Source organism: Balaenoptera ricei, chromosome 19 (genome assembly GCF_028023285.1).
Source record: "Balaenoptera ricei isolate mBalRic1 chromosome 19, mBalRic1.hap2, whole genome shotgun sequence".
NCBI lineage: Eukaryota > Metazoa > Chordata > Mammalia > Artiodactyla > Balaenopteridae > Balaenoptera > Balaenoptera ricei.
The window spans coordinates 2,300,729-2,318,569 of NC_082657.1; the positions used below are offsets into that span (position 1 = coordinate 2,300,729).

The 17,841-nt window shown below is 53.6% G+C and overlaps 3 protein-coding genes across 10 annotated transcripts in view; 1 reads left to right on the plus strand and 2 right to left on the minus strand.

Annotated features, from left to right (window-relative positions):
- LOC132353319 (zinc finger protein 470) overlaps nt 1–17,841 on the plus strand; it is an 81,710-nt gene that overhangs the window by 58,880 nt on the left and 4,989 nt on the right. For 4 of the 7 annotated variants that reach the window (XR_009498996.1, XR_009498997.1, XR_009498999.1 and 1 more), the window contains 3 exons: nt 3,763–5,227; nt 9,080–9,227; nt 9,469–10,207. Coding sequence is in view for 3 of the 7 variants with exons in the window: in XM_059904430.1 (XP_059760413.1) it covers nt 3,763–5,198 (1,436 nt within the window). In the remaining 4 variants the exon portion in view is untranslated. Of the gene's footprint in view, nt 1–3,762; nt 5,897–9,079; nt 10,208–17,841 lie in introns of those variants that run through there. The other 3 variants (XM_059904430.1, XM_059904431.1, XM_059904428.1) reach the window with 3 other exon arrangements.
- LOC132353331 (zinc finger protein 189-like) lies at nt 9,901–17,038 on the minus strand. Of its 2 annotated transcripts, none has more exons than XM_059904460.1 (4): nt 16,777–17,038; nt 13,319–13,408; nt 12,781–12,904; nt 9,901–12,413 (listed from the first exon to the last, which is right to left on the minus strand). In XM_059904460.1, exons 2-4 carry the CDS (start codon nt 13,349–13,351, stop codon nt 12,178–12,180), a joined length of 393 nt encoding a protein of 130 aa, XP_059760443.1. In that variant the 5' UTR covers nt 13,352–13,408; nt 16,777–17,038; the 3' UTR covers nt 9,901–12,177. The 2 variants fall into 2 exon arrangements, with proteins under 2 accessions (XP_059760443.1, XP_059760442.1); XM_059904459.1 differs by having other exon boundaries at nt 16,431–17,038.
- On the minus strand, nt 10,813–11,619 carry LOC132353893 (zinc finger protein 329-like). The gene is made up of 4 exons (XM_059905385.1): nt 11,611–11,619; nt 11,445–11,566; nt 11,157–11,395; nt 10,813–11,102 (listed from the first exon to the last, which is right to left on the minus strand). The coding sequence occupies exons 1-4, from the start codon at nt 11,617–11,619 to the stop codon at nt 10,813–10,815; spliced, it is 660 nt and encodes a 219-aa protein (XP_059761368.1).

A 17,841-nucleotide genomic window follows, 5' to 3' on the forward strand; every position in this document is an offset into this window, starting at 1 on the left:
TATATATTTTGTCCTCTCTTCCTCCCATTGCTTTAGGCTGTAGGCTGGAGGGAAATCTTATCTTTGTTACTCTATCTTGGCCACATTTTAGAAAAACAACAACAACAGTGTGTGTTCATATGTGTGTGTGCATACAGGGTGTGTTGTGCGTATTTTTCTTAAAGTATGCCCTGAGAAAAAATTCTTAAAATATACATCAAACTGTTAGATGGTGAGATTGCAGGAGACTTCCATTTTATGTTATTTTTTGATGTTTGATGTTTTAATAACAAGTGTGAATTACTTTGTGATCAGAAGCAATTGTGGAAATACATAATATGGGAAAAGAAACTATAAAGGACAAGAAATCTAGTACCATGAAAAAAAAATCCACATTTAGACCAAAAGGAATGAATAACATTTTGGATGTTTGTAGCTTGTTGCCAAAATGGCCTCTGCAGACATTGTTCTGTTAACATTTCCCTTGACCGTGGGCAAGAAGGCCCATGTCCACACACTGTCACCAGCCACACATCATCAAATGCTTTGCTCCTTGCCGATCTGATTGGTGAAAAGCCATATGGCAGGGTCCTTTTAATTTGGCTGATGTTGAGCTGTGTTTGCATAGCTTTTCACGAGTAAGAGCTGATGTTTGCTTTTTTGCAAATTATCTCTCCTGAAGCGTGTTTGTGTTTTTTTTTTAATTGAAGTAGAGTTGATTTACAATAGTGTGTTAGTTTCAGGTGTACAGCAAAGTGATTCAGTTATATATACATGTATACATTTTTATTTTCTATTATAGGTTATTACAAGGTATTGAATGTAGTTCCCTGTGCTATATAATATATCCTTGTTGCTTATCTAGTTTATGTATAGTAGTGTGTATCTGTTAATCCCAATCTCCTGATTTATCCCTCCCCACCTTTCCCCTTTGGTAACCGTATGTTTGTTTTCTGTGTCTGTCTGTTTTGTACAGATTCATTCGTATTATTTTTTAGATTCCATATGTAAGTGATTTCATATAATATTTGTCCTTCTCTGTCTTACTTCACTAAATATGATATTCTCTAGGTCCATCCACGTTGCCACACCTCCTGAAGGGTTTTAATCCCTGAAAGGGAGGCCGCCCCCTTTCAACTGCCCTTTAACTCTGAGATTTTGCTGGCATGCTCCCTCCAGCTCTCATATTCATTCCAGAAGACTTCCAACTGTATTCATAACCAAGACTCCGCTGCCTCCCATCTCTGCAGGCTCAGGCCAGTGTATGTCCCCAGCACGTCTCAGACCCCATGCACCCCAAACCAAACCCACCATCAGCCTTCCTTTCCTCTTCCTACTGAGAAGTTACCCCCACCCATGCCACGGGGCTTTCATGCCCCATGCCGCCATCTGCCCTAACATCTGGGCGTCACGCCACACCCCAGGGTCACTAAGCCAGGATCACTCTCAAGTATTTCTCAAATCCTTTGCTCTGGCATGGGAAAGCATAAAAACACAGCAAAACAGTGACTGACCAGGGCCCGTGGCTCTGTGGTCATAGGCTTCAATCTCAGCTCTGCCTCTAGTATGCTGTGTGACCTTGAGTATGTGACTTCATTCTCAGAGCTTCAGTTTCCTTGTCTGTAAAATGGGTATAATCTCAAACATAACTACATGGTCTTGGGGACCACACAAAATGATCTGTGCCGATGGCTCAGCCCCGTACCGGGCACATTGCAGGTGTGCAGTGCATGTTTACCTGCTACCTTCTGTGTGCCAGGTACTGTAACTAACCAGGCACAGGCCAGGGTCTTGCCCTCCTGGAGCTCACTTTCCACTGGGGGGCAGAGGCTGGTAGTAAACAGATCAAGGGACAAAGACAAGTTGCCACGGGCCATAACAAACGCTCACTAGGAAGCAGGCAAGAGGAGAGCAAGAGAGATCTTCCTTTCCACCGTAGGATGAAGGATAAATGCTAACTGAGGCCTGAGGATGAGCTCGCAAGGAGTATCAAGGAGCCAGCAGGTGCAAAGGCCCAAGGCAGGAAGAGCTCAGCACAGACAAGAGGGTAAAAGGGGAGCTGCAGGGCAAGTGTGCCTGAGGAAAAGGAAGGTGAGTCAGTCGGGCGTGGTCGGCAGGATCTAGGCTGGCTCTGTCTGTCCAAGGGCCCAGGAGGGAAGGTCTTGGCCCTGATTCTCAGTGCGCTGGGGAGATGCTGGAGGGCTTGGCCTGCCTGAGAAGATCCCCACCACTGAGTGGACTGCGCCTTGTAGAGGGCAGAGGGTGTAGGCAGGAAATCCGCGGTGCCTGACTCAATGGTTGGCTGTGTTGGTGGACAGATTTGGTCTGGCTCAAGCTGCTTTGCCCATCCAGTGGCACTCAACAGCCTGGATGATGGGAGGGAAGGGGCGAATCAAGAATGACTGCTAAATCTTTTTTATTTTTAAAACACTTTTTAAAATTATGGTAAAATACATATAACACAAAATTTACCATTTTAGCCCTTTTTTAGGTGTACAGTTCAGTGGTATTGAGTTCATATTGTTGTGCAACCATCACCACCATCCATCTCCAGAGTCCTTTTCATCTTCCCCAACCTGGTCCCCAGTAAACACTCCCCGTTCCCTCCTCCCCCAGCCCCTGGGACCCACCATCTACTTTCTGTCTCTGTGAATTTGACTCCTCTGGGGACCTCATATGAGTGTCCTTCTGTGTCTGACTATGTTGCTACGTCTCTTTGATGAGCCTTTCTTTCTTTTTTTATCATTTGGGGTGGGGGTGACGGTTCCAAAATCACAAGTTTCCCATTAAATGGGTTTGCCATACCCAAGAGGGACCCAGGAGGCTTCTGAATAGTCCTCAGCAGAACTCAGCAGGTCTGGGTGGGGGGCATACATTTGGGAGGCATCACTATATAGAAGATACTGAAGTCCAGACTCCCTTGGCGGGGCCATGAAGGCATGACATGACTGAGGGGAGGGGATCTCAAACTCAAGTGTCGGTGGGGCCACGTGGGGTTTCAATGAGGGGTCGGGAACAGCTGCTGCTCCGCTCCTGCGTTTTATCGCCTCACAGGAGTAAAGGCTTTGTGTGGTCATATCGTCACACTTTTCGTGACATTTTTGTGTAAGATCTCACAACTTTTAAGTGTTGGGAATGAAGCCATTAGGTCCACGATAGAGTCCGGAACTCAGACCGTAAATAGAAATGAACAGGATACACGTGGGAGGGGATTGGAGACTCCGCTTGATGACCAGGGAGGGATGGATGTGCAAAGAGGAGAGGTCTGGAGCCAGCCCCACGGGGACACCTGCGCTCCACGACTGGGCAGTGGAGGAGGGGAGTGAGGCCTACGGGGCAGGGGAGGGCGGGATGGAGCTGGGCAGTGGGCCGGTTAGACGGGGTAACCTGCACACGCCATAAACATCAGCTGTATTTGTATCATTTCTAATACAAAACCGATGCTCTGAGAAGCATGACTGGTTGGGGATATTCAGGATGGACCCTGGAGGGGAGGAATCCATTGCAGAAACTCCTCAGGTTTGCGAGAGCCTTTCTGACCCGCCCCCTCCCAGCCCAACTTGTGTGTCTCCTCCGAGCTCCGAAAGGGACATTTCTAGTTCTCTGCTCACCTCCTAGGTTGGTTCTGCCTTCTTAAACCACGTGTGTTGTCAGCGCATTGCTTTGCTCTTAGCTTCTCAATCCGTGCCCTGTCGTTTACCCATCCCCGCTTGGGAAATTACTTCCACCCAGCATTAACCGCGTGCATTTCTTCTCCTTCTCCTCCTCCTCCTCCCCCGCCAGACTTGGAAATGAGACCTGAAATGAAAGAACCGGACCTGAAGGAGGAGATTTCGGAAGACAGACCATCTGGGGCCTGGGGTTCGGCCGTGGACGGAGCGCGGACGCAGGGTGGCAGGGTGGAGTCGCGGCGGGGAAGCGCTAGCACCTGCCCGGGGCGGCTGGAAATCTCCCGGGAGTCGGCCCCCGAATGTCGTGAATTGCAGGCGTTCGTTAACCAGAGCCCCACCCCGGCGCCACCCAGGTCGGGGGGTCCGAGAGAAGCAGGGATCCACCCGTTTGCCATGCGGGGCAAGAACCTCGCAGGTAACTCGGACCTTGGTAAACCCTCCAGGCCGGACGTGGAGAAGAAATCCTACGACTGCAGCGAGTGTGGCAAGGCTTTCGGCCGCAGCTCGTCGCTGGTGAAACACCAGCGCATTCACACCGGGGAGAAGCCCTTCCAGTGTGACGTGTGTGGGAAGCACTTTCTGGAACGGTCGTCGCTGACCATCCACCAGCGGGTCCACACGGGCGAGAAGCCGTACGCGTGCGGGGACTGCGGCCGCGCCTTCAGCCAGAGCATGAACCTCGTCGTGCACCAGCGCACGCACACCGGCGAGAAGCCGTACGCGTGCGGCGTGTGCGGGAAAGCCTTCCGGAAGACCTCCTCCCTCGCCCAGCACGAGCGGGTCCACACGGGCGAGAAGCCGTACGCGTGCGGCGAGTGCGGCAAGGCCTTCCGCCAGAACATGCACCTGATCGTGCACCAGCGCACGCACACGGGCGAGAAGCCGTACGTGTGCGGCGAGTGCGGGCGCGCCTTCAGCCAGAACATGCACCTGACGGAGCACCAGCGCACGCACACGGGCGAGAGGCCGTACGCATGCGGGGACTGCGGCCGCGCCTTCAACAAGAGCTCGTCGCTGACGCTGCACCGGCGCAACCACACGGGCGAGAAGCCGTACGCGTGCGGCGAGTGCGGCAAGGCCTTCAGCCAGAGCGCCTACCTGATCCAGCACCAGAGGCTGCACATCGGCGTGAAGCCTTTCGAGTGCGGCCAGTGCGGCAAGGCCTTTAGCAAGAACTCCGCGCTGACGCAGCACCAGCGCATCCACACCGGCGAGAAGCCGTACGCCTGCTACATCTGCAAGAAGCACTTCACGGGCCGCTCGTCCCTGCTGGTGCACCAGATGGGCCACACCGGCGAGAAGCCCTACGCGTGCGGCGAGTGCGGGAAGGCCTTCAGCCAGAGCGCCTACCTCATCGAGCACCAGCGCATCCACACGGGCGAGAAGCCGTACCGGTGCGCGCAGTGCGGCAAGGCCTTCATCAAGAACTCCTCGCTCACGGTGCACCAGAGGATCCACACCGGGGAGAAGCCCTACAGGTGCGGCGAGTGCGGGAAAACCTTCAGCCGGAACACCAACCTCACGCGGCACCTGAGGATCCACACCTAAGACGCTTGAGGCGCCCCAGTCTACACCAGGTGGGCGGGGTCCTTAGCACGGGCCGTCGGCTCCGGGAGTTCTCATAGTGGGGACCCAGGGTGGCGCAGCCCCGCGGTTCTTAGGAATTGTGGGGGTCTTGGTTCCCACGCGCTCCTTCCCGGCCAGGCGTCCACACCACCGAGCCGGAAGGCTCGTGCCCAGTGTACTTGGGAACGTTGCAAGGTTGGCTGCGGCTGGTAACTCACGGGAGTTCCAGGAACGGAACGCGTCAGGGTTGCAGACCAAGTGCTCAGTAAATTGTAAGAGCTGAGATGGAGCGTTAGAGCCTCCGGTCGGTCTCCGTTCCGATAGTAAAGTTGGGGAGAGGCGTGCAGGACTTGATAAGAGCGTGGGGACGTTTCTCGCCTTGTCACACACACACACCCTCGGTCTAGTCCAGACGTAGGTTGTCTGTGAGTTTCCTCTATGGGGAAGAGCTAGAGGGGGACCCTCCGTCGTCCTTCCGCATCCCAGTCCCCCTGCAGTCTCCCTAAACCGTACTGGAAGCCCCCTCGCCCCAGGCTAATAAGCGGTAGAAGTTGGCAAGTTCGTGAGAGGAAAAAAATTTTTTTTCAGAGTTAGCAATAAGAGTAACCGCTTTGGATACCAAAGTTTCTCATAGTGGTCTGTTAAATTTTTTTTTTTTAATAAAACTTTTCATGAAGGGAGACCAATGTCATCTTAAACAGCCATCAGATGAAAAAGATACAGGTACCAGGTGTGCTGTCAAAGTCGGTTTCAGTGCTTGTGGGAGAGGGCAGGGGAGCGGGTAACAACAGGCTTGATATTCAGGTTTAAATACTTAACCGGATTCAATAAGTTGCGCATCTGAGTCTCTTTACATAGTTATTTTTTGCAGTTAAACTTGAAGGAGTCTCCTAAGGCTGATCTGAAGCTTTGTGTACACATAGAGTTCCCCCAGTCTCCCCTCTCTGGGACCTTTTCCACCACCCTTTTTATTTTAATGTTCTTTGCTACTGGTCGCAAATGTCCTGGCGTGTCTGAATGTCCCACACTTCCTGACGCCGGGGTACACAAAGAATAAATAATTCATTTTAAGCAACCACTTATATCAGTAAGCACACTTCGTGTTGCAGGTAGGAAAAGCAGCCATGTAGAAACATGGACAGTTTTTGAATGTCTGGCAGGGTGCAGGCATCAGGGTGGGCTTGATCCAGACGCACGGCGCGTCAGAACCACAGCTCTGCCTCCCCGTGGTCTGCTGGCTCTCCCTTCATGCACTGGCCTCGTCTTCAGGCTGGCTTCCCTTGTGGTTTCATGGTGGTTTCCAGCAGCTCCTCTTGACACATTTCCTCAGTCTCGTCCAGATGGAGAGAGACCTCTTCCAGTCATTGGCAAAAAAGCCCTATGCTTCATTCCGCTGGACTCACCAAGGGCTGATTGTTCTGACCAGAGAAATGCCATGTGCTGATTGGCTTAGATCTGGGTCTCGCCCTCATCCTTGAAATAGTAGCTGTGGAAGGGGAATGAATGGGAGTGACTGCCCAGATCGGCCTGAAACCACTGTCCGCCCTTGACGTGGGCATGGGGTCCATTCGGCCCAGGTCACGGTCGGGGAGAAGTGGGATGACACGGAGAAGCCGGCCCCAGCGTCATCGGATGGCCTCTCTGGCTTTTGTTGTGACAGTGAGGTCCTGCTGCGTGTGACTTTTTCTTTAGGGAGCCTTCTCATTGCCTCGGTCACCACGAGGGCCCCCGGTCCTGGCTGTCCTCTGTGCTCTCTTGACCACGGGATGGGGGCAGGGCCCAGAGAGACTGAGAGGCTCCGGGTCACATCTGTTTGCACCAGCTTTCGTCGCCATGCCCCCATTCCCGTCGGCAAGAACAGATGTCATGTGACCAGGTTTCCTGCTTGGTGGGGGGGCAGGGGTGGCCGGGTGAGTGACTGTGACCCACAGGGCAAGTGTGAGCCTTGGATGGATCGAAGGTGAGCCGCAGCTGTGAGCGAGTGAGTTCCTTCTAACCCTCTGTGCTGCGGTTCCCTCTGCTTTAAAAAGGGGGTAGTGGGCATCTCCGAAGTCGATTGTTAGGATAGTCGGGGGCAGGCTAAGCTGCAGGTCCTGGGAACACAGAGCCTCAGACAACAGAGCCCCCAGCCTCTCTGTCTCTCTCCTGCTCCCTCACTTCCCTCTCAGTCTCAGACCAAAAAATTCACCCAGTCCCACTCCTTGTGGTCACTGAGGACCTACATTCTGTCCACCCCTGGGGACACAGGGCTGGTCAGAGCTGGCTGCCAGCTACCGTGAGCGTTCCAGCGGCAGGTCAGGGGAGGCAGCCTGGAGGAGGTAAGTCTGACCCACGCCTTAGCACCGGACCGGACGGGGCCCAGTGTCTCCCGCTCACATGCCACGCCTTTGACAGCTGCCTCCCCTCAGACCTACGTGGAGGCTGGGAGGTGTCGTCCAGGGGTGTTTCCAGGACGAAGTGGAGACAACCACCCCTCAGGCTGCACCCTGAGGACCTGTCCAGGCAGATCGTGCGGTCAGGCAGGGGCATGAGACACGGTCTTTCAATAAAACGAGCACAGGGAGCTTGGCAACCTTCTAGGCCCCCCAGTAGGAGCTAAGAGTCGGGGTCTCTGACGGTTTGGCCTAGCAGCCACGTCGCCACCCTCCTCCTGTGCTTCCCCCCATCACCTCGTACTCATGAGCTGGGCCACTCAGCCTCTCCCCGCTAGACCTTTCCACACCCGGCCCAGTCCTCTCATAACATGGGAAAGGACGGGGAGGAGGGGTGTGGGAGCACCCTCTTCTCTCGGCGCCACCCGGTCCCTGGTAGGTCAGGACGGGATGCAGGTAACTGAGACCTTGGACAGAGACAAGCCCTGGGGAGTTATCAGAGGCCCGTGGTCACCGTCCAGCATTATTCACGGAGGGCCTGGACACAGATTCAGAAGCTGGTGATGGCCAGGAATCTCCTGGAAGTTTTGGAATTTCAGGAGAGGTGCAAACCATCCTCTCTCAAATCACAGATTTATGAGCCCCCGACACACTGGATGGGATTCTTGTGAACATAAAGTGCTTTGAGTCAAGCAGGCTTATTGTCTAATATATGCCTCATTCACAGCCTTAATAATATCTTATTATTTTACTATTGATAATAGTGCTCTATTGTTATTATCATTAATTAATAGTAAATAATAAATACAGTGCTCTATTATCAACAGTCAAATAAAGTATTAATAAGTACTATCTAGAATGCTATTATTATCCTGGTTTTTCAGCTGAGGAAACTGAGGCTCAGAGTACTAATGCTTTGCTCAAGATCTTGGAGCTGAAAGCTTTTATGTGCAATGTTTCCATTTCCTAAACAGCACCAAATTCCCATATTTAAGAAATGCTACTTGGGCCAGGCCCGAGCAGGCCACATCAGCGACATCTGGGGCAAGAAACAGATTGGACCCCTGGTCTGCAGCCCCTGCAGAGTGGAGGAGTGATCAAGTGGGCTCTGGGGTCAGGGGATCCTGGGCTCAACCACTGGTACTGCCAGTCACCCAGTGGTGAACCTGAGCTTGCTCAGTGCCTCCTTGTCTGTTCAATGGAGGTGATGCGTGACCTCCCACACAGGGTGGAGGTGATGGTGAGGTCACAGAGCTGGGTCAGCATGGACGAAATGCAGCAACAAACCCCAACGACCTGGGACCTAATTCCTTGCGGCCGATCGTAGGATGATCTCCACAGGGTGACTCGGGGGTCCAAACTCCCTCTACCACCTTCAGCTCACCGCTTCTGGAAACACCCTGGGGTCGGCATCCAGGGGGCGGATGGGGGAAGGGCAGGTGACAAAGGCCCAGCCTTTTCTGGACACATCCCTCTCCTCACCTTCCACAGAGAGGAGTGGTCCATGCCCTCTCCTGGATGCAAGTGGGAAATGCGGTCTCTGGCAGGACAGCTGCGTCCCAGGACTAACTGCACCAGGAAGGAAGGAAAATGAGGAGTGTGGGGGGTCGCTGTCTCCCCCTGCCACCCAAAGTGCAAGGTGGGTGCTCATGCTTTCCAGTAACATGTAGACAGCAGCTACAGTTGCAGAAGGCTAAGTTTCTAGCCATTTAAGGATGTTATAGATTGCATGTGTCCTCCCCAAATTCATATGTTGAAATCGTAACACCCAGTAACTTCAAAATGTGACTGCATTTGGAGATAGGGCCTTTAAAGGGATAATTAGGGTTCTGTGAGGTCATATGAGTGGGCCCTAATCCAATGACTGGTGTCCTTCTAAGAAGAGGGAGAGAGATGCCAGGCCGCACACGGGCAGAGGGACAGCCACGTGAAGAGGCCACAAGAGGGCCGCCATCTGCAAGCCAAGGAGAGAGGCCTCAGGAGAAACCAACCCTGCTCACACCCTGATCCCGGACGGTGAGAAAATAGATTTCTGCCATTCAAGCCCATTGCCTGTGGTCTTTTGCCATGGCAGCCGGAGCAAACGAATACAGTGAGTGAGCTACAACAAGCTCCCACTGGACAAACCTTTCTGGCAGAGATGCCAGATCCTGCAGTGAATAAGCAGCCATTTAACAGAGAATCACGTTTATTCCCGGTAAAGTGCCAGGTACGCAGGTGATGTTAAACACCAAGGACAGCAGCTGGTCTGAGCCACAGTAAGGGCTTCCCTGGTGGCTCAGTGGTTAAGAATCCGCCTGCCAATGCAGGGGACACAGGTTCGAGCCCTGGTCTGGGAATATCCCACATGCCGCAGAGCAACTAAGCCCATGCGCCACAACTACTGAGCCTGCACTCTAGAGCCCGTGAGCCACAACTACTGAGCCCACGTGCCACAACTACTGAAGCCCGTGCGCCTAGAGCCCGTGCTCTGCAACAAGAGAAGTCACCACAATGAGAAGCCCGTGCACCACAACGAAGTGTAGCCACCCCTCACTGCAACTAGAGAAAGCCCACGTGCAGTAACAAAGACCCAATGCAGCCAAAAATAAATAAATAAATATATATATTTTTTAAAAAGGCCTAGAGGGAAATGAAAGAACAGAGCCGGCCAGTCTCCTCCACTTAGTCCCAGGAGCCCACCTGAGGGAACCACCAAGAGGGACCATGAGACCAAACGGGTTTTGCCAGCCTGTGTTGAGGAAGGGTGTGGAATTCCCACAAGTAACTGTTGGTTGATGGCAGGGGTTGGCCAACCTTTTCCGCAAAAGGCCAGAGACTATGTAGTCTTTGCAAGCCACAAAAGCTCTCTCTGTGTCATATTCTTTTCGCTTTATTTTACAACCCTTCACTTTATTTTACAGTGTGAAAGCCATTCTTACCTCGGGGGCCATGTGAAAGCAGGTCTGGCCCTGGGGCTGCGGTTTGCCAACCCCTGCCTGATCTAATCTCTCCCCTGGGAATGGGGATAATTTTTGGAGCCTGGTGCAAAACGAAAATATGGGGCCCTCTGTCCAGAGATTATTCAGCATTTCAAAACGGTGACTGCAGAGCGTGAGACCGAGCGTGGGCCGGGCCCTGTGTGGTTGCACAGGTCGCACACTGCTGAAGTAGGGTGGCTGTCGCCTGTCCTGAGGGAATTCTCAGGAATGTGTCACAAGCCCCAAGGGCATCTCTTGACGTCCCTAAGTTGATTCTAAAGTGATGACGGGAGGCTGAAACTTGGCCGCCATCTCAGGCCTGACCTGTGACAGGTTATCTGGGAGGGTAGGCAGAAGGTTGGGCTCCCTGGCGGGCCCCCCCGCGGCAGCATGGGTCTTCTGGTGGCAGGTGAGGTTCCTGATGCGCCTGAAGGCCTTGCCGCACACCTTGCACTCATAGGGCCACTCCCCGGTGGGGATCCTCCGGTGCGCCGTCAGCGTGGGCTGCTGCGGGAAGTCTTTCCCACACTGCCCGCACTGGTAGGGCTTCTCCCCTGTGTGGATTCAGCCGTGCTGGATCAGGGTGGGCTTCCGCACGAAGGCCTTGCTGCACACGCCGCACTGGATGGGCCTCTCGTCGCTGTCGATGGCCTGATGCTGGAGCAGGAAGGACACCTTCCGGAAGCGTCTCCCGCAATCGCCGCAGCGGTAGGGCTTCTCAGCCGTGTGGACCTGCAGGTGAATGCAGAGGTGCGCCTTCTGGCTGAAGGTCTTGCTGCATTCCGTGCACTCAAAGGGTCTCTCTACGGTGTGGGTCCGCCGGTGCACGGTGAGGTAGCCCTTCTGGCTGTAGGATCTCCCGCAGGCGCCGCCATGGAAAGGCTTCTCGCCCGTACACCACGAGCTGCGCCTTCTGGCTGAAGGCCTTGCCGCACTCGGTGCAGCGGAGGGGCCGCTCGCCGTCGTGGAGCCTCTCGTGCAGGATCAGCGCGGAGGACTTGGTGAAGCACTTGCCGCCCTGGCGGCACTGGTAGGCCTTCTCCCCGGTGTGCGGTGCTCCACCAAGGTCATGCTCTGCGCGAAGGCCTTGCCGCACTCGTAGCACTTGAACGGCCGCCCGCCCGTGTGCGTGCGGTGGTGGTTGACCAGCTAGAATTTCTTGTGGAAGGCCTTCCCGCACACCCTGCACGGGTGGGGCTTCTCGCCACGGGGGGCCCACTGGTACCCGAGGAGGGAGGAGCGCTTGGTGAAGCGCTTACCGCACAGGTCACACACGAAGGGCTTCTCCCCGGTGTGGATGCGCTGGTGGTCCACCAGGTTGGTGATGAGGGCGAAGGCCTTGCCACACTCGCCGCACTTGTAGGGCCGCTCGCCGGTGTGCGTGCGCCGGTGCACCGTGAGGTTGGCACGCTGGCAGAAGGCCTTGCCGCCCTCGGCGCACGTGAACGGCTTCTCGCCGGTGTGGACGCGCCGGTGCACCGTGAGCGTGGCTTTCCTGCGGGAGCGTCTCCCACACTCGCCGCACGCGAAGGCTTTGTCCAGGGCGTGCGCGCGCGCGCGCGCTGGTGCTGCGCCAGGTCGGTGCAGTGCGCAAAGGCCTCCCCGCACTCCTGGCACACACAGGGCTTCTCAGTGACGGCAGGGGCTCTCCCAGTCGGGATTCCGCGGGCCGCACTTGTGGGGGCCCCTCCCTCCTGGAATTCCTGGCTGATGCCCGGAAGGGGCCCTTCCTGAAGCTGTCCCGGCCTCTCCTGATGCACAGCCCCAGGGGCAACCCCCTCCCAGCTCTTCCAGGTCCAGCTCGGGGGATACTCCTGCAGGGACGGCTTCCACTGGGCCGTTCCTCTCCGGCCTAGACTCCATTTCTGAAAGAGACGGAAAACACGAATGTCAGCCATGTCACCTACTCTCAGAGCTGGAAGGCGTGAGGGCTGGGGGCTGGGAAAGCAAAGAGACTCCTCGTCAAGTACTTGCCAAGGGCTCTAGAATGAGGCCTAGTGTGTGCGTGCAATGGACAGAATATATGTGCCCCCCCCCCCAAATTCATATGTGGAAATCCTAATCCCCAGGTGATGGCGTTAGGTGGTTGGGAGGTGATTAGGTCATAAAGGCAGAGTACTCACAAACGGGATTAGTGAGATCTCTCTCACTCCTTCCTCCTTGTGAGGACACAGCGAGAAGGGGCCACCTATGAACCAGGAATAGGGCCCTCCCCAGAACCCCCCGTTTTACCCAGGGAGCTCAAGTTCTGGAAGTTCTCAAGCATCACATCCTTGTACAGGTCCCTCTGAGCCAGCTCCAGCTGCTGCCACTCCTGTGTGAAGTTCACGGCCACATCTTTGAATGTCACCAACTCCTGTGACAGCAAAGATGTCTGGTTCAACCAGGCCGGCAGGGCTGGAGGAGCCAGGGAGGTGGGGCAAGGCCCTGGCCTCAGTGGGTCCTCCCAGGGAATATCCCCCTCCCCCAGCACAGAATGGCACTGGCACACAGTAGGTGCTCAAGAAACGTCAGCTGTCATTAGGATGACATCATTATTACAGGGCTGGGACTGGATTTGGTTTGGGGCTTCAGGGCTGTGTGGCGGTCCCCAAGGCCATCCCAAAGTTTGATGATTCTCTATGAGGACTTGTGGGACTCGGCATAAAGTTGTATTCGTGGCCACCCCGCCCCAGGTGACAGGGCACAGGCCCCGGAGGGGGGCTCCAGCAGGGCCTCATTTGACTCTGGCCGCCCACAAGGAGAAGGGCAAGGAGCTGACACTACTCACCAGGGCCTTGTCAGCCGGCAGCTGGGTAGCCATCCCTCCACTGCCCACAGTGACCAGGGGATGGGTGGTGGGGTCTGGGGGCTGATGGAACTGTGGTGGAGGGAGAGAAAGAGAGGGGGGCAGTGAGAGACCAGGCCTAGCCCTGCCCCCTGGATTCACACACACACACACACACACACACACACCCAGCTCTTCTCATCCAGAGAAACAGAGACACAGCACACACCTCCCATGGGCTCACGCTACCCAGACACCCCCACAGTGTGGTGGCTGGGGAAGTGGGGAGTGGGGATGTCTCTCCCAGGTGGGATCAGACCCAGGGCCACTATGCCTAGACACCCCCATCAGGACCTGGACTTGAGATCCACCCTTAGGGCCAAGCGGCTGAGCCCCCACCACTGCCCCAGGCCCCGGCTTACACTTGGGGTCCAGCTCTGCTACCAGATGAAAAAGCCCCCAGGAACAAAGGCCCAGGGACAGAGAAATCAGTCCCCAGCTGCAGAGTGTTCACCACGCCCTCGACTGCTCCGTACTGCATCGGCTTCCTCTGGCCACCATCCCTGACCCAGCTCGTGGGGCTCTGGAGAGAACCAGGGCCTCTCACCTAGGCGCTGACCCAGGCCTTGCCTGCCACTCTCCTTTGACACTTGTTGCCTGGGCTGGTGAACTGTGAGGCCGCAGGAGCCAGATACCTGGGTTTCAATTCTGGCTCTGCCACTTACCTGCTGTGTAGCTTTGGGCAGGTTACTCAACCTCTCTGTGCCTCAGTTTCCTCATCTAGAAATGGGCATAAGGTCCCCATCTCATGGGGTCATTATGACGTTTCAACAAGTTAGTGTAAGTAACTCGCTATGAACAGTGCTTGCCATATGGTAAGGGATATATGTTTTATTGTTGTTGTTATTTTATTATCGCCATCTATATACTCAACATTCTTCCTACTAAACTGGGCTTCCCTTTATTATCTTTTATTCCAGTACCCTGCAAAGGATTTGGCCCACAACTAGCCGCCCCCCACCCCCTCCTTTTTTATTATAGTTCCAAAACATTTTCATCACCCCCAAAAGGAAACCTCGCACCCATGAAGCAGTCCCTCCCCATTCCCTCCTCACCGCAGGCCCTGGCAACCACCAATCTGCTTTCTGTTTCCATGGATTTGCCTGTTCTGGACATTTCATACACATGGAATCCTACACTATGTGGCCCTTCGTGTCTGGCTTGTTTCACTAAGCTGGGTGTATTTGAGGTTCACCCATGTGGTAGCATGTATCAGGGCCTCATTCCTTTTCATGGCTGAATAATATTCCATTGTGTGACCATACCACCTGTTGTTATCCATTCCTCTGCTAATGGACATTAGGGTTGTTTTCACATTTTGGCTGTTGTAATGCTGCCATGAATATGCATGGTCAGGTGCAAACATACCTTGGAGATGTTGTGGGTTAGGTTTCCAACCACCACAATAAGGCAAATATCGCAATAAGGAGAGTCACACAAATTTTTTGGTTTCCCAGGGCATATAAAGTTATGTCTGTATTATACTGTAATCTGTTAAGTGTGCAGTAGCATGATGTCTAAAAAAAAGTACATATCTTAATTTAAAAATCCTTTATTGCTAAACAGTGCTGACCATCATCTGAGCCTTAGTGAGTGGTAGTTTTTTTGCAATAGTAACATCAAAGATCACTGATCACAGATCACCATAACAAATAATTTTTAAAAGTTTGAAGTATTTCCAGAATTGCCAAAATGTGACACAGAGACAAGAAGTCAGCAAATGCTGTTGGAAAAATGGCACCAATAGACTTGATCAATGCAGGGTTGCCACAAGCCTTCAATTTGTAAAAAATGCAGTATCTGTGAAACACAGTAAAACGAGATATATCTATATTTGAGCACATAAGGTGCACACACATTCTAAATACCGTATCTATGTGCATATGAGATGTAACCACACACTAAATACCATATGTACATGCATATAAGATATATAGAAACTGATATACATGACATGTGTATAAGATATATACACAAAATATCACATATACATGTATATGGTTCAATCACACACTAAATGCCACATATAGATGTATATAAGATATATGTGATCTTATATCTGTGTGCTATGGTACTAAATACCATTTATACCTGTATAAATGTGTAATGTGTAATCATGCACACTAAATACTACATATGCACGTGTGTAAGATATATGTAAACTGATTATATATATACTACAGTTCTGAATACCATATACATGGGCATATAAACTATTTACACAGAACAAATACCATATATACATATATATAAGGTAAATAAACTCTAAATACCATATTCCCTTGTAAATAAGGTGTATATATAAAGATATACTAAATGCTGTACATGTATATAATAAGGTCTATTAATACATGCTCACATGAAATACCATAATTACATTAATACACGTAACTACACCAAATACCGTATATATGTATATACATGTACTCTAGTAAAAACTGTATTTCACTTACTCCAAGAGACCATAGGTTAAAAGAAAACATGATTTTATCTCACTAAGGAAAAAAAAGAATCTGCCAATTAAACCACAACATACCGTCAGTGGTAAGACACATCCTAATTTCGGAGATATTAAACTATGAAAAAAAACGGATCTTCGAATTAAGGAGTAAGGTTGAATCACTATATGTTCGGACTGAAACGACGCAGGAACACAAGCTCTAACATTCTCTGGCTGCACCCCACTGCATGGCCTGGCAGACGCCCCACCCTGGAGAGCACTGTTCTGACAGAGGCCAGACCCTGGATCCAGACTGCCTGGGTTCCAATCTCGGCTCTGCCACATCCTAGTTGTGTGTTCCTGGGCAGGTCACTTAACCTCTGTTTCCTCCTCTGTAAGGTGAGGGACATAATACCCCTACTTTATAGGGTTGTTGTGAGAATTAAGTGAGTCAATACAGATAAAGACCCCTAGAATGGTGCCGGACACGGAGCTTCCTAAGTGTGGTTATTAAGTCGCACTTAATAACCCCCTGGTGGTGATGGTGCGGGGGGGGGGTGGGTGGGGAGTCTTTTCTTTTCGGTGCCTCAGTTATGGGGAAGTCACAGTGCGTACCGGCTGAGGCTACTGCAAGGGTTTAACGAGCTGAAAGGGCGTCTCTCTCACTTCATCAGCATCAGCATCACCGGGAGAGCTTAGGAGGCCACGGCCCCGGGGGACACACCCAGGGAATCTGGGCCGGTCTTCCCGGGAGAGGCGGCCCGAGGATCTGCATCTCTGACGACCTCCGGGCGGGCAACGCTGGCACTGCTGGAGCGGGGCACCCTCTGCGGGGCGCGGAGTGAGTATTCAGCTAAGCACTCAGCTTAGCTGACTAAGCACTGAGCACTCAGCTCAACGCCCGGCACTGAGCAAATCAACGCTCCGTGACTGCCAGCGGCGGCGGGGCCGTTACTATTACCTAAACAGTAGCGAGAACGGAGCAGATCCGGTGGATGGAGCCCCGCGGAGCACCTCGGCTACAGGTGCGGTCCTCGCACCCACTGTCCAGGCGGGGAAACTGAGGCACGCAGGGGCGGGGCAGGGATTCAGAGCCCCCTCCGGGGTCCCTCCCGCGATCCAGGGTGCATGGTCCTCCCCCTCGACGAAAACCCGGCGGACCAGTGAACCCGGCGGGGCGGGCTGCGCGGACTCACCGGCGGCCGCGGGGCCGGGGTGGGGCTCTGACCGCGATATGGCCAGCGAGAGCGCGGTCTGCGCCTGCGCGGCTCCGCTGCTTCCGCCCCGCCCCCGCGCCGCGCGAGGCCACACCCACCCCGCGCTCCCAGACTCCTCCGCGCGCCGACCGGGGTAGGGGGGGATTGAGAGGTGGGAGAAGAAGAGGGATTACTGGGGAGGAGGGGGATGGAGAGGGCCTTGGAGAGAGTGGGAGGGGAGGGGAAATGGAAGGAGGGAGGAGGAGCTAGGGGAGGGTGGAGGGTGGCGGGGGAGATGGAGAGGGGCGGGGAGGAGAGTGGTACTCCTAGTGGAGAAGGGGAGGGGAAGCAGGAGGGAGAAATGGGGAGGGGGGAAGACAAAAAGAGGGGCAGGAGGGGAGGAGTTTGAGAGAAGAGGGAGGCGAGGGGGGAAAGGAAGGAGAGGGAAGAGAAGAAGGAAGGGAGGGGGTTGCGAAGGAGAGCGGGGAGGGGAGGAGGATGCAGGAATGAAGAAGGGAAGAAAGGAATTGCTTCAACAATACTGAAAATAACAAGAATTCATTAGGACTGGTTGGGAGACAGGTCTGCCCGGTTCAAATCCCAGCTCTGTGTCTTTGGATCCGTGTCCTAATGTTCTAAGCCTCGGTTTCCTCGTCTGTAAAGAGGTTGCAGTCAGGAAACCTGCACTACAGATGGGGTTGTTGTGTGGATGACGTGAGTTAATTGGCATAAAGTCCTTTCAAAAGGAGCTGGGGCCCGCAAAACAGCGCTGTCCGACCCAACTTTATGCACAGATGCAGAAGTTCTGTGTCCGCGATGTTCAGTATGGT